At 41.3% G+C, this 14,898-nt stretch overlaps 1 protein-coding gene across 3 annotated transcripts in view; it reads left to right on the top strand.

Annotated features, from left to right (window-relative positions):
- Positions 1–14,898, top strand: part of abca5 (ATP-binding cassette, sub-family A (ABC1), member 5) — a 115,202-nt gene that overhangs the window by 90,423 nt on the left and 9,881 nt on the right. For all 3 annotated transcript variants that reach the window (XM_041217167.1, XM_041217168.1, XM_041217169.1), the window contains 4 exons: positions 822–997; positions 1,259–1,334; positions 7,965–8,059; positions 13,869–13,988. In XM_041217167.1, coding sequence (XP_041073101.1) covers positions 822–997; positions 1,259–1,334; positions 7,965–8,059; positions 13,869–13,988 — 467 coding nt within the window. The remainder of the gene's footprint in view (positions 1–821; positions 998–1,258; positions 1,335–7,964; positions 8,060–13,868; positions 13,989–14,898) is intronic.

The raw sequence follows: 14,898 nt of genomic DNA, 5'->3' as shown, positions 1-14,898 counted from the left end.
TTTTGTTCATCCTTTTATATTATGTCCTGGGTCTAGCTTACAAATTTTATTTGGAATATTTAATGCACTTAGACATATAATTCAACCTGGCCTCTTTCTGTTTAGTGAACTTACTCCACCACCTGGTCATTCTTTATTATTTTGCCATTTTTTCTCTCTCATTTGTTCTAAATACCCATGTTTCTGTTGCTTTCCTTTCCGCCTTATCCTGTTTTTCTTTCTTCCTCCATCATATATTCGTCCAGCCCATGCCAAAGCAATGGTTACTATTGGAGTACAGACTTTGGTCCCAGCCCTTTTCTAGTGAAACATCAGGCACAAGCTGCTGCTGTCCCAAAACTAGTCCCAAACCCCAGGAATCTGAACCCTTCCCTTCCTCACTAACTTGTCATGTCTGTAGGGTGATCACCTCTTCAAATGTGCCTTTCCAGAAGAAGTTCAGCTTACTCTATCTACCAAGAATGTCTCCAATTGCTCCATAAGCTCAAACTTTGAGCTTGAGGATAACAGCCAGATACACAAATCATCTGGGTTGTCCTACATCCCACAAATACGATAAATTATTGCTTAAGTTGTCCACATTCTAAACTACCTTTATACTATTTTCTTTTTTTAAAAAAAGGTAAGAAATTGAAACACAGGAACTTAGTGATTTATCCCATCAAATATAATTTTAGGCCAGTTTCACCTCCAGGCAGAATTTCTAGATATGAACGCCACAATCAATGGATCCTTCCATCAGTATTTCATCTCTTGAGCTCATCAGACCTGTTTGGAAATATGCTGAAGCTACTCATAATTTTAAAATGGATGTTTTGTAGGTATTGATGGGAGACTATTCAACTGAATATTTGCAAAGAGAAAGCTCTGTGGAAACTATAGGCTATTGTGCACAGGTGAACCCACTCTGGCCTAAGCTTACTGTACAGGAACACCTGGAGATATATGCAGCTATCAAGGGACTCAGTAAAGAGGATGCAGCAAATGCTATTAAACGGTAAAAAAAAACACCAGAAGTTCTACTGTGACAATTTTTTAAAAAAATTCAATGAAAATTACTTTTTCAAAAAAAATTTTAAACATTTCAGCTACTGTACCAGGTTACATGTATGAGCTACTGTATCAGGTTGCATGTATGAGTTACAAGAAAAGCTATGAAAGAAATTGAACTTTTCTTAAAAATTTATTTCATTTTACGGTTATTTTTCACCATGTATGAAATTAGGAATAAATTGATCTGTATCTTTATTATTTGCAGCATTGTAAAAGCACTTGAACTGAAGGAATATCTCCAGAAATCGACAAAGAAAGTCTCCACCGGAATAAAGAGAAAAGTATATCCAACTCAAGTTGTCCTATCTCAGTTCATGAACCATATTTTATGCATGTGTTTAGTGGCTGTGTAGAGTTTAAGGCATCTGAGTCTGGCAGATCATCCATTCATCTGCTTGCTTGCTTTGCTTTTTAAAATTGTCACAATTGCAATCATTGTCCGTGCTAAATAAGATTGTCAACTAAAATCAAAGAAAGTACAACATTTTCAGAAGAGAACTGTAGCCATTGGTCATATAATTGCACTACTCAGTGGCTTCCTTCTGGTGTTACATTGAATGCCGCTTGTCTGATTTTCTTTATTAATTCACGTATGGTGACAAATGTCAGTTCTAGAAAACGATACCATTCCGCTTTAAGATTCCAATGTAAACCAATCTTCATTTGGTATACAGCCAGCATTATGCAGAATAAAGTACTCTTTACCCCTTCATCAGAAGGTTGTGGATTCAGGTGCCCCCCAGAACTCGTGCAAAAATCAGGACTGACACTTTAGTGCAGTAGTTAGTGAGATCACAGGAATGAAAAGAGCATGATATCATAAAGGTGTTTACCAAAATATATTTCAAAATTCTTGTTCCTATTTGCCATTTTTAATGCTTTATATTAAATAGGATTGAGTGCAGGGTTATGGTACACATGCTGCTGGCAGCCTCTCAGCATATTGCCCAAGTAGCTCATCTTTGTCAGACTAAATGGTATCAGCACCATTCAACTATGGAGGAGGTAACTTAGCCAAAACTGATCCTGCACGCAACAATTGTTCACAGATGCATTTTTGCACTCCTTTGGTCCATAAAAATCTAAGGCTAATTTGATTATTCTTTCCAGCATCTTCACTGTTGCTAAATTGGTACAGACTAGAGATCAAATCTAGGAATTTGATCCATATGAAGGTACTACACCACATGATATATTTATATGGAGAAATTGGCGTTCTTTTAAAAACACATTTGTTTTCCATGTTTGTAACTAAAACATGTTAATAACTGTTTCAGTCTTATTTCTGAACCATATTGAAAAGCAATTAAAGTTTCAATGCCATTCGTCTTTGGCGTATACTATTAAAAGAATACTCAGCTAGGACTATTGTTTGGTAAAGCATCTCCAGATCACCCTTCAAGCCAATGAAAAATCTTTATGCCTATATAAATGAATAGTACCACACTGGTTTATGTGGGTTGTCCCTGTAAATAATGTCACAGGAGAGGCTGTTAAGTGTGAATGGAAACCCAAAAAGACATGTTTCCACTGAAGGTGGCGTAAATGATCAAACAACATATTAAAAAAAATACATATATATAGGGCAGACTGAACAATCCAATAGTTAGGATGTTGTCCTTTTATGGTCTCTGAAGCCTGGTTTTGAGACCAGCTTAGGTAATTTGGTTGAAAGTCTCCTATCACTAGAGAAAAAGTACTGAGCAAACTATTGGGATTAAAGGGTGACAAGTCCCCAGGACCTGATGGCCTACATCCCAGGGTCTTAAAGGAAGTGGCAGCGGAGATAGTGGATGCATTGGCTATAATATTCCAAAATTCCCTGGATTCTGGAAATGTTTCAGTGGATTGGAAAAAATGCTAATATTACATCCTTATTCAAAAAGTGGGGGAGGATGAAAGTAGGAAACTATAGACCAGTTAGTTTAATGTCTGTTGTTGGGAAATTGTTGGAATCCATTATTAAGGAAGTAGAAATGGGGCATTTGGAAAGTCAAAATGCAATCCATCAGAGGCAGCATGGTTTTATGAAGCGTAAATCGTGTTTGACTAATTTGCTAGAGTTCTTTGAAAATGTGACAAGCAAAGTGGATAATGGGGATCCTGTAGATGTGGTATATCTGGACTTCCAGAAGGCCTTTGATAAGGTGTTGCACAAAAGATTAATACACAGGATAAGATCACACAGAGTTAGGGGTAATATATTAGCTTGAATAGAGGATTGGCTAATCAACAGAAAGCAGAGAGTCGGGATAAATGGGTCTTTTTCTGGATGGCAAGCTGTAACTAGTGAGGTGCTACAGGGTTCGGTCCTTGGGCCCCAACTATTTACAATCAATATTAATGACTTGGATTCAGGGATAGAAGGTACTATAGCTAAATTTGCAGATGACAGGAAAATAGGTGGGAAAGTAAGTTCCAATGAAGAAATAAGAAATTTACAAATGGATATGGACAGGTTAGGTGAATGACCCAAAACTTGGCAGATGGACTTTAACTTGGATAAGTGTGAGGTTATCCATTTTGGTCAGAAGAATAAAAAGGCAACTTATTGTTTAAATGGAAAGAAAATTCAGAATGCTTCAGTGCAGGGGGATCTGGGTGTCCTCGTGCATGAATCACTGAAAGCTAGTATGCAGGTACAGCAGGTAATAAGGAAGGCAAATGGAATTTTGGCATTTATTGCTAAAGAAATAGAGTATAAAAATAGGGAAGTGTTGTTGTAACTGTACAAAGCATTGGTGAGATCGCACCTGGAGTACTGTACACAGTTTTTGTCCCCTTACTTGAGGAAGGATGTAGTTGCACTGGAGGCAGTTGAGAGGAGGTTCACTAGATTGATTCCAGAGATGCGGGGCTTGTCTTATGAGGAGAGATTCAGCAGTTCAGGCCTATACTCGCTAGAGTTTAGAAGGATGAGAGGAGATCTAATTGAGGTATATAAGATGCTGAAGGGGATAGACAAAGTACACGTGGAGGGGATGTTTCCCCTTCTGGGGCATTCTAGAATGAGAGGCCATAGTTTTAGGCTAAGGGGTGGTAGATTTAAATCAGAGATGAGGAGGAATTACGTTTTTCAATGGCTCATGAATCTGTGGAATTCACTACTTCAGAGTGCAGTGGATGCCGGGACGCTGAATAAATTTAAGGAAGAGATAGACAGATTTTTAATTAGTAATGGGTTGAAAGTTATGGGGAGAGGGCAGGAAATTGGAGTTGAGGCCGAAGTGAGATCAGCCATGATCGTAATGAATGGTGGGGCAGGCTCGAGGGGCTGAATTGCCTATTCCTGCTCCTAGTTCTTATGTTCTTATCTCTTGAGTAGTAAGGGGTCACCAATCTGAAATGTTAATTATGTTTGTCTCTCCACAGATGCTACCAGATCTGCTGAATATTCCTAGCATTTAATGTTTTTATTTCAGATTCCAGCTGCTGTAGTTTGTTCTTGTGCTACATTCAATGAATTGAGATGGTCTCAAACAAATCCCTTGTGGGAATGAGCACTAAATTAGCCATTATTAAATCAAAGAATGGTTACAGCACAGAAGCAAGCCATTCAGCCCATTGTATCTGTACTGGCTCTCAAGAGTACCTCAGCTAGACTTAATACCTCATTTTTTCCCCATAGCCCTGCAAATTTTTTCTCTTCTGTTGCTTAACCAGTTCTCTTTTGAAAGCCACACTTGGATCTGCCTTCAGACAGTGCAATCCAGATCCTAACCACTCAATGCATAAAAATGTTTTTCTACATGTCACCTTTGGTTCTTTTGTCATTCACCTTAAATCAGTGTCCTCTGGTTCTTAACCATTCTGCCAATGGGAACAGTTTCCCCCTATCTATTCTGCCCAAATGCCTTGTGATTTTGAACATCTCTATCAAATCTCCTCTTAAAATTTTCTTCTCAAAGAAGAACAGCCCCGGTTTCTCCAATCTATTCATAGAACTCAATTCCTCATCCCTGGAACCATTCTCATAAATATTTTCTGAAGCCCCTCTAATGCCTTCACATCGTTCCTGAAGTGTGGTGTTTAGAATTGGACACAATACTCCAGTTAAAGTCAAACCAGCGTTTTATCAAGGTTCATCATAACTTCCTTGCTTTTGTACTACAAGCCTCTATTTATAAAGCCCAGAATCCCGTATGCCTTATTGTTTTCTCAACCTGCCCTTCCACCTTCAATGATTTGTGCACATATACCAGCAGTCCTTCTGCTACTGAACCCCCTTTAGAATTCTATCATTTATTTTATAATGCTTCTGCTCATTCTTTCTACAAAATGTAGCACTTCACCTTTTGTATTAAATTCCATCTGCCACTTGTCCACTCAGCCTGTCTATGATCTCTTGAAGGCTATCACCATCCTCCTCAGTTCACAATACTTCCAAGTTTTGTGTCACATGCAAATATTAAAATTGTGCCCTGCACACAAGTCTAGGATATTGAAATATATCAAGAAAAGCAGTGGTCCTGAGGAACTGTACCATGTACTTTCCTCTAGTCTGAAAAACAAGCATTGCTACTTGGCCAACTTCGTATTCATACAGTCACTATCTCTTTCATTTCATGGGCTTTAATTTTGTTGATAAGCCTGTTTATGTGACAATGTCAAGCACCTTTTGGAAGTCCATGTACACCACATCACCTGCATTATCCTAATCAAACCCTCTCTGTTACCCTATCAAAAAGATCAATTAAGCAAGTTAAATATGATTTGTCCTTAACACATCTCTGCAGTCTTTCCTGAATTAATCTCCATTTGTCAAAATAAATGATAACATTGTCCTGGATTATCCTTGCTAATAGCTTTCCCACCACCAACGTTAAACTGACTGGCCTGTAGTTGTTGGCTTATCCTTACACCCTTTTGAACAAGGATGTAACATTTGCAATTCTCCAATCATGTGACATAGAAATCATAGAAAATTTATGACACAGAAGGAGGCCTTTTGGTTCATTGTGTCTGTATCACTGACAAAGAGCTACCCTGCTTAATCCCAATTTCCTGCATTGAGTCCATAGCCCTGCAAGTTACAGTTCTTCGAGTAGGCATCTAAGTACTGAGTAAATGTGGTGAGGGTTTGTTTGTACCATCCTTTCAGACAGCAAGTTCCAGGTCATTACCATATTCTGGATGAAAAATGTGTTTCCTCATTCCATCTCTCTAATCCTTCTACCAATTACCTTAAATATATGCCTTCTGTTTTTTGACCCCTTGCTAAGGTAAATAGGTCATCCCTATTTACTCTAAGAAGGCCGCTCATAATTTCATACACCTCTATTAAGTCTCTTCAGCCTCTTTTTGCTCCAAGGAAAACAACCCCAGCCTATTGAATCTTTCTCAAAGTTAAAGTTTTCCAGTCCTGATAGCGGCCTAGTAAATCTCCTCTGTACCCTTTCCAGTGCAATCACATCTTTCCTATAATGTAATGACTAGAACTGTATGCAGTACTCAAGCTGTGGTCAAATTAGCATTGAATACATGTCTATCATAACCTCCCTGCTCTTCTCTTTTATACCTTAATTAATAAAGGAAAGCATGCCTTATGCCTTCTGAACCACCTGTCAGCCTGTCCTGCTACCTTTAAGGATCTGTGAACATGCACTCCTAGGTCCTCCTGTTCCTTCACACTGCTAGTTATTTGGGAATGTACCTCAACTGTACCCGAGCTAGCTCCTTTTTGAAGTGTGATGTCTGTATGAATTGGTACTAAATTAACAATCTCACTAGGTGATATCACCAGAATGCTTGCTTTGGAAATTGGAAAGTCAAACAATTGCAATATACGGCAGAATTTTGAGGTCTTCGGTCGGGCATGGTGGGCAGGCCTGAGAGCAGCCGGGAAACAGCCCAGCGCTGCCGGGGTGGGAAGAGGGCGAGCACTGAAGTCAACGTGGGGGAGTGCGCAATGAAAGCTCCCTGAAGGCAGAGAGCTGAAGAATTTAAAACCATCAAATAAAGATTTTAAAATACAGAAAAAGGTCCACACGTCAGACTCGCTTACCTAGACATATAGATTATAAAAATTCTGCCCAAATATTTTTATTTCTTTAAATTAATATCAGAATCCTCATCCCGCCCTTGGATGAGGTTTCCTCAAAAATCCAAAGGCTGCCTGGCCAATTCGCTCGCCCGCCAACGATAATGTTGGATGAACAGCAAAAAATCCAGGTTAATTAATACATTAATTGTCTTAATAGGCACCTAATTGTCGACGGGCACGCTGCTGATTCTCGCGTGTGCCCACCATCCAAAATATCGCGTGAATGCGCGATGACTTTGGGACGCTCGCCCAACATCATCGTGTGCTATTTTACACTCAGGCATGTTGGGCGTGTGCCTGCACACCGAGCAAAAAATCCTGCCCATAGGGTATTATTTGGTGACTGAAGTGAGGACACGTTGATAAGGCAGAGAATAAAAATAAACTTCATTCATAATTTGCATGTCAAGCAGTATTTGCCGAGAGAGGAGGGTAGGGGTAATGGTTCAAGTCGATGACCTTACATCAGGATTTGATGAAAGGTTGTTTAACTGAAAAGTTGTTGCAAGTGATCTGCTGAATATTTCCAGCTTATTCTGAATTTTTTCAGACTTCCAGTATCAGTGGTATTTTGTTTTTTGGTTACTCATCAGAGACTGAATGTCCAAAATGGGATAAGTACTACGTTTCCCATGAACACAAATATTTATTAATCTATGTTGGGCTCTCCTAACCTTTTCTTTTTCTTACAATGTATTCCTCAGACAAGTATGTGAATTGGTATGCTATTTAGATAGTTACTATATCTATTTGAGATCCTAGGTGCATTAATTCAGTTTGATTTATCAGTTGTGACTAGAATTGTCTGAGTTGTTAGTTAACCAGTGTGTGCTATAAATTAACTCTGCTGTTTTTTTTTGTTCTGAAGCTTTGCTTTGCATTGTGCATGTTGGGAAATCCCCAGATTGTATTAATGGATGAACCATCAACAGGCATGGATCCTAAAGCCAAACAGTTTATGTGGTAAGTGGCAAATATATTCAACTTCAGATAGGAAGTAGGCACTGACTATAATAAAATCTAGTCTGTATATCACTATTTGATCTTTGTTGTGAAACTTTTTACTGCTGTTTGGACTAAATTATGAAAGTAAACTGGGATTATTCTAATTGGAAAGATGTGAAGATCAGTTCTGAATTTTAAACATCAAAAGTCGTCTTAAAAAACTCTCCCTGACTACTTTTAGTCCGAATAAAAATGCCCATTTCTTTTTTATTCATTCACGTGATGTGAGCTTTGCTGGCTGGACCAGCATTTATTGCCCATCCCTAATTATCCTTGAGAAGATGGTGGTGAGCTGCCTTCCTGAACTGCTGCAGTTCATGCGGTGTAGGTACACCCACAATGCTGTTAGGGAGTGAGTTCCTGAATTTTGATCCAGCAACAGTGAAATAACGGCGATACACTTCCAAATCAGGAAGGTGCATGGCGTGGAGGGGAACTTGCAGGTGGCGGTGTTGCCATGTATCTGCTTCCCTTGTCCTTCTAGATGGTAGTGGTTGTGGGTTTGGAAGGTACTGGCTAAGGAGGCTTGGTGAGTTCCTGCAATGAATCTTGTAGATAATACATACTGCTGTCACTGTGAGTCAGTGGTGGAGGGAGTGAATTTTTGTGGATGGGGTGTCATTCAACTGGGGTGCCTTGTCCTGGGTGGTGTCAAGCTTCTTGAGCGTTGTTGGAGCTGCACTCAACCAGGCAAGTGGAGAGTATTCCATCATAATCCTGATTTGTGTGTTGTAGATGGTGGACAGGCTTTGGGGAGTCAGGAAATGAGTTACTTGCCACAGAGTTCCTAGTTTCTGACCTGCTCTTGTGCCACAATGTTTATGTGGCTCATCCAGTTCAGTTTCTGGTCAGTGGTAACCCCTAGGATGTTGATAGTGGGGATTCAGCAATGGCAATGCCATTGAATGTCAAGGGGCAAAATTAGATTCTCTCTTGTTAGAGATGGACATTGTCTGGCACTTTTGTGGCGCAAATGTTTAGGGAAGGTGGTGGCATAGTGGTATTGTCACTGGACTAGTAATCCAGAAACTCAGGGTAATGTTCTGGGGACCGTGATTCGAATCCCACCATGGCAGATGAATTCAATAAAAAGCTGGAATTAAAAGTCTAATGATGATCATGAAACCATTGTCGATTGTTGTAAAAATCCATCTGGTTCACTAATGCCCTTTAGGGAAAGAAATCTGTTGTCCTTACCTGGTCTGGCCTACATGTGACTCCAGATCCACAGCAATGTGGTTGACTCTTAAAATGCCCTCTGAACAAGGGCAATTAGGGATGGGCAATAAATGCTGGCCTGGCCTGCCCATGAATGAATGAATAAAAAAAATGTTACTTGTCAGCCCAAACCTGGATATTGTTCAGCCTTGCTGCATTTGTTTATGGATGGCATCAGTATCTGAGGAGTCATGAATGATGCTGAACATTGTGCAATCATCAGTGAACATCCCCAAAGTCATTGATGAAACAGCTGAAGATGGTTGGGCCCAGGACACTACCCTGAGGAACTCTAGCAGTGATGTCCTGGAGCTGAGATGCCTGACCTCCAACAACCACAACCATCTTCCTTTGTGCCAGGTATGACTCTAACCAGTGGAGAGTTTTCCCCCTGATTCCCATTGACTCCAGGTTTGCTAGGTCAAATGCAGCCTTGATGTCAAGGGCAATCACTCTCACCTCACCTCGGGAGTTCAGCTCTTTAGTCCATGTTTGAACCAAGGCTGTAATGAGGTCAGGAGCTGAGTTGCCCTGGCGGAACCCAAACTGGGCATCAGTGAGCAAGTTATTGCTAAGCAAGTGCCGCTTGATAGCACTGTTGATGACTCATACCATTACTTTACTGATGATCAAGAGTAGATTGATGGGGTGGTAATTGGCAATTTTCCACAAAGCTGGCTAGATGCCAGTGTTGTAGCTGTACTAGAACAGCTTGGCTAGGGGTGTGGCAAGTTCTGGAGCACAAGCCTTCAGTATTATTGACGGAATATTGTCAGGGTCCATAGCCTTTGCATTATCCAGTGCCTTCAGCCGTTTCTCGATATCACATGAAATGAATCAAATTGGCTGAAGACTGGCATGTGTGATGCTGGGAACCTCCAGAGGAGGCAGAGAAAGATCATCCACTTGGCACTTCTGGCTGAAGATTGTAGCAAATGCTTCAGCTTTGTCTTTTGCATTGATGCACTGGGCTCTCCCATCATTGAGGATGGGATAGTTGTGGAGCCTCCTCCTCCAGTGAGTTGTTTAATTGTCCGCCATCATTCACGACTGGACATGGCAGGGCTGCAGAGCTTAGATCTGATCCATTGGTTGTGGAATCGCTTAGCTCCATCAGTCGCTTGCTGTGTATTGTTTGGCACACAAGTAGTCCTATGTTAGAGCTTCACCAGGTCGACACCTCATTTTTAGGTATGCCTGGTGCTACGCCTGGCATGCCTCATTGAACCAAGTTGATCCCCTGGCTTGATGGATATGGTAGAGTGGGGGATATGCCGGGCCATGAGGTTACATTTTGTGTTCGAGTACAATTCTGCTGCTGCTCATGGTCCACTGTGCCACATGGATGCCCAGTCTTGAGTTGCCAGATCTGTTCGAAATCTATCCCATTTAGCATGCTGCTTGTGCACACAACACAATAGAGAGTATCCTCAATGTGAAGGTGGGACTTCGTCTCCACAAGGACTGTGCAGTGGTCACTCCAACTGATACTGTCATGGACGAGTATGTTTTTCCCTCTTGTTGGTTCCCTCACTACCTGCCGCAGACCCAGTCTAGCAGCTATGTCTTTTAGGACACAACCAGCTCGGTCAATAGTGGTGCTACCGAGCCACTCTTGGTGATGGACATTGAAGTCCCCCACCGAGAGTACATTCTGTGCTCTTGCCACCCTCAGTGCTTCCTCCAAGTGGTGTTCAACATGGAGGAGCACTGATTCATCAGCTGAGGGAGGGCGGTATGTGGTAATCAGCAGGAGGTTTCCTTGCCCATGTTTAACCTGATGCCATGAGACTTCATGGGGTCCAGAGTCAATGTTGAGGACTCCCAGGGGAACTCCCTCATGACTGTATACCACTGTGCCGCCACCTATGCTGGGTCTGTACTGCCGGTGGGACAGGACATACCAAGGGATGGTGAGCGTGGTGTCTGGAACGTGATCTGTAAGATATGATTCCGTAAGGATGACTATGTCAGGCTGTTGCTTGACTAACCTATGAGACAACTCTCCCAATTTTGGCACTAGCCTCCAGATGTTACTAAGGAGGACATTGCAGGGTTGACAGGGCTGAGTTTGCTGTTGTCGTTTCCGGTGTCTAGGTCAATGCCGAGTGGTCCATCCGGTTTCGTTTCTTTAGCATCCAGTTTTGCTAGGGTTCCTTGATGCCACTTGGTCAAATGAGGCCTTGATGTCGAGGGCAGTCATTCTTCCCTCACCTCTGTGGAGTTCAGCTCTTTTGTCTATGTTTGAACCAAGGCTGTAATGAGGTCAGAAGCTGAGTGACCCTGGCGGAACCCAAATTGAGCGTCAGTGAGCAGGTTATTGCTAAGCAACTGCCACTTGATAGCACTGTTGATGACCCCTTCCATCACTATACTGCTGATTGTGAGTGGACTGGTGGGGCGGTAATTAGACGGGTTGTGTTTGTCCTGCTTTTTGTGTACAGGACATACCTGGGCAATTTTCTGCATAGCCGGGTAGATGCCAGTGTTGTAGCTGTATTGGAACAGCTTAGCTAGGGGCGTGTCAAGTTCTGGAGTCCAAATCTTTAGTACTATTGCGGGAATATTGTCAGGGCCCATTGTCTTTGCAGTATCCAGTGCCTTCTGCCTTTTCTTGAATTCACGTGGAGTGAATGGAATTGGCTGAAGACTGGCAACTATGATGCCAGTCTTCATTCTGTGCTCTTGCTACCCTCAGTGCTTCCTTCAAGTGGTGTTCAACATAGAGGAGTACTGATTCATCAGCTGAGGTGGAGAAGGTACATGGTAATCATCAGCAGGAGGTTTCCTTGCCCATGTTTGACCTGATGCCATGAGACTTCATGGCGTTTAGAGTCGTTCAGTTCAGTGCCTTCCTTTTTCCCTTAAAAAGCACTTTGAGATGCTCTATGTGAGGGATAGTATATGAATGCAGGGGTTGAATTTTCCTCCTGTCGGGGGTTGTGCGGGGGCAGGTGGGAGCGAACGCAAAACCGATCAGCACCCCCGATTGGGTGTGCACTGCCAATTTACGTGGGCAGGCCAATTAAGGGTCACACAGAGTGACGCACACCCGAAAGCGCTGCGCACTCCCTGTGTGGGCAGGGGGGATTCCCTGAGTCGGGGCCTGCACTTTTTCGCGCATGCACGCGAAAGAGCACAGAAATCTCCCTGAGGCACGGAGGTGCCTCGGAGATCAGTTTAAGTTCTGGAATATTTAATAAAGGTGAAAAAAATGTTAAGGACATGTCCATTGATTTTTTTCAAAATTTTTTATTTAAATAGTAAACCCTTCATGAAACTTCATCCCGGCCGTGGATGAGGTTTTGTGAAAAATGTGAAGGCCGCCTGGGCTCTTTGCCTGCCCGCCAACCTCAAGGTTTGACAGGCAGCATTCTTAACAACTTTAATTACTTTGTTAATAGGCCTTCGATAGTTTGGCCGGCGTGCAGCCGACGTGGCTGCGCATCGACTGAACTGGCAATCTAAATGACACGTGGTGACATCGGGACGCCTGCCCAATGTCACCCAGCGTAATTTTATGCGTCGGCGAGCGGGCCCCGCCCCCACTTGCCAACGGGAAAATTATTCCCCAGGAGCTGGTGCTTGTTAAAACTTCAATTAGGATACTATAAGTAGATATTCTAAGCCTTAAATGAGACCAACTTATCAAGTGAAGTGGGATGTTCTGGGTGGATGTATATTATTCAGGAATATACAAATCCTAGGTTATTGGGCAATTAAATAGCAAATCATGAGAAATATGAGGCTATACATTTGAGTACAGAAAATAAAAAACATTGGTAACACACAGAAGGATGCATCATAAATTCCAGCAAAGATGTTGACCCAACATATAGTTGTAATCATGAGGCTTAATACATATCTGGATGTATAAGCAGATTCATGAATTCAAATCCACGGTGGTAGTAGTGCATTAGTTTGTGAAGCAAGATTAAAATAGTTGAAATATTCAAGTTTCATATTTATTAAATATTAATGCAGAAGCTTAAATGAAGGCTGAGTGATAAAATAGAACGTACCCTTGACCTAGATTATGCCAAAAGGACTTAGTTATTTACAGTTTTACTCAATCAAGATACTGAATATAAACAGCGTAGCTTTTTTATTAATAAAACATTTAAGGGTTTTCCTGCCCTGAGAGAGTGCTACACCTGACCATTTAATGAAGAATTCACAAAGCTTGATAGCTCAGATATTGGTTGAGTAGTTGGGACTGGAGTTTGAACTTGAACTGTCTGGTAAAGAGTACTCAGTAAGTGTTATACTGATGGAATCACAGGTGCAATTTAAAGCTGATGGATTTATTTTACAGAAAAGCTAAGCCCATTGTCATAATAAAATGCAACAATACAACAGTGGTGTTTCATCTTGCTGGTGTGTTGGTTTCTTAAGGGAAAATTTCCAATGAAATGGAACCAGAGATCGTCCTTCCTAAATCTCAGGCTGATGTAATAGTCCATGCTTGCACAATGTGTTTTGGTGAACATTGAAGTTCTAAATGAACTTAAATATGGCAAATAATAAATCAACTTTTAATTGGTTTCAGGAGAGCAATTCGGGCTGCATTTAAGGACAGACAACGTGGTGCCATCCTGACCACACACTATATGGAGGAAGCTGAAGCACTTTGTGATCGAGTTGCTATCATGGTGTCAGGACAGCTGAGGTACTCCCTTTCTAAAATGGTTTTGCAAATCTAAACGTATTAATTAAGAAATGTTTTTGTGATCACTAGGTGATCACTGCAAAACATCTCAGTCGCATGCTGCTTTTACAACAATCTTGGTAGTAGTGCCAATCTGATTCTAAAAGTGCAGTCTAAAATTGGAAAATATGCATTGGTGCACATATGCCTATGGTAAGACAACCTGCAGGGGTGGTTTCTCACTAGTGTTGCACCTGAAACCTATCAAATAATAGATTGAAAAACGCAAACTATTTACCTATATTACTGCCCATAATTTAATGAGGGGAATTTAATGACTTGCTGCCCATGATTAGGGGAATTATAGACCAGTTACCTTAAAATCTGTTGACAGGAAATCACTAGGATCCATAATTAAGAATTAAGTGACCGAACACGGATCAGTTGAAAACTTTCAAAGAAAGCCAGCATAGATTTGTAATGGGCAGGTCATGCCAAATGATCCTGATTGAATTTTTTGAAAGAAGACAGGGGAATGTCTATAGATGCTATTTATTTGGATTTCCAAAAAGCATTTGATAAAGGCCCTCATAAGTGACTCTTAATTTGAAGTTCATGGAATTGAGGGCAAGCGATTGACCTGATTAAGATATTCTGTGAGCAGCAGGAGATGGCAGTGATAAAGGGCAGGTGCTCTGATTAGCAAGATGTGATAGTAGTGTGCACAGGAATCTGTGTTAGGAGCTGAACTATTTACTTGATTTAATAGTGACTTGGATGACAGGATAGAGAACCACATATCCAAGTTTGCCAATGACACAGTGATGGGCAACTTTGTAAGTAAAGTAGATGATAGATTGTGTACAAAACTGTATCTAAGGTCATCCACTTCGGATCTAAAAAGGATATTTCTAAATGGTGAAAAGTTAGA

This window comes from Carcharodon carcharias, chromosome 22 (genome assembly GCF_017639515.1).
Source record: "Carcharodon carcharias isolate sCarCar2 chromosome 22, sCarCar2.pri, whole genome shotgun sequence".
Lineage (NCBI taxonomy): Eukaryota > Metazoa > Chordata > Chondrichthyes > Lamniformes > Lamnidae > Carcharodon > Carcharodon carcharias.
This window is presented reverse-complemented; position numbering and strand designations above follow the sequence as displayed.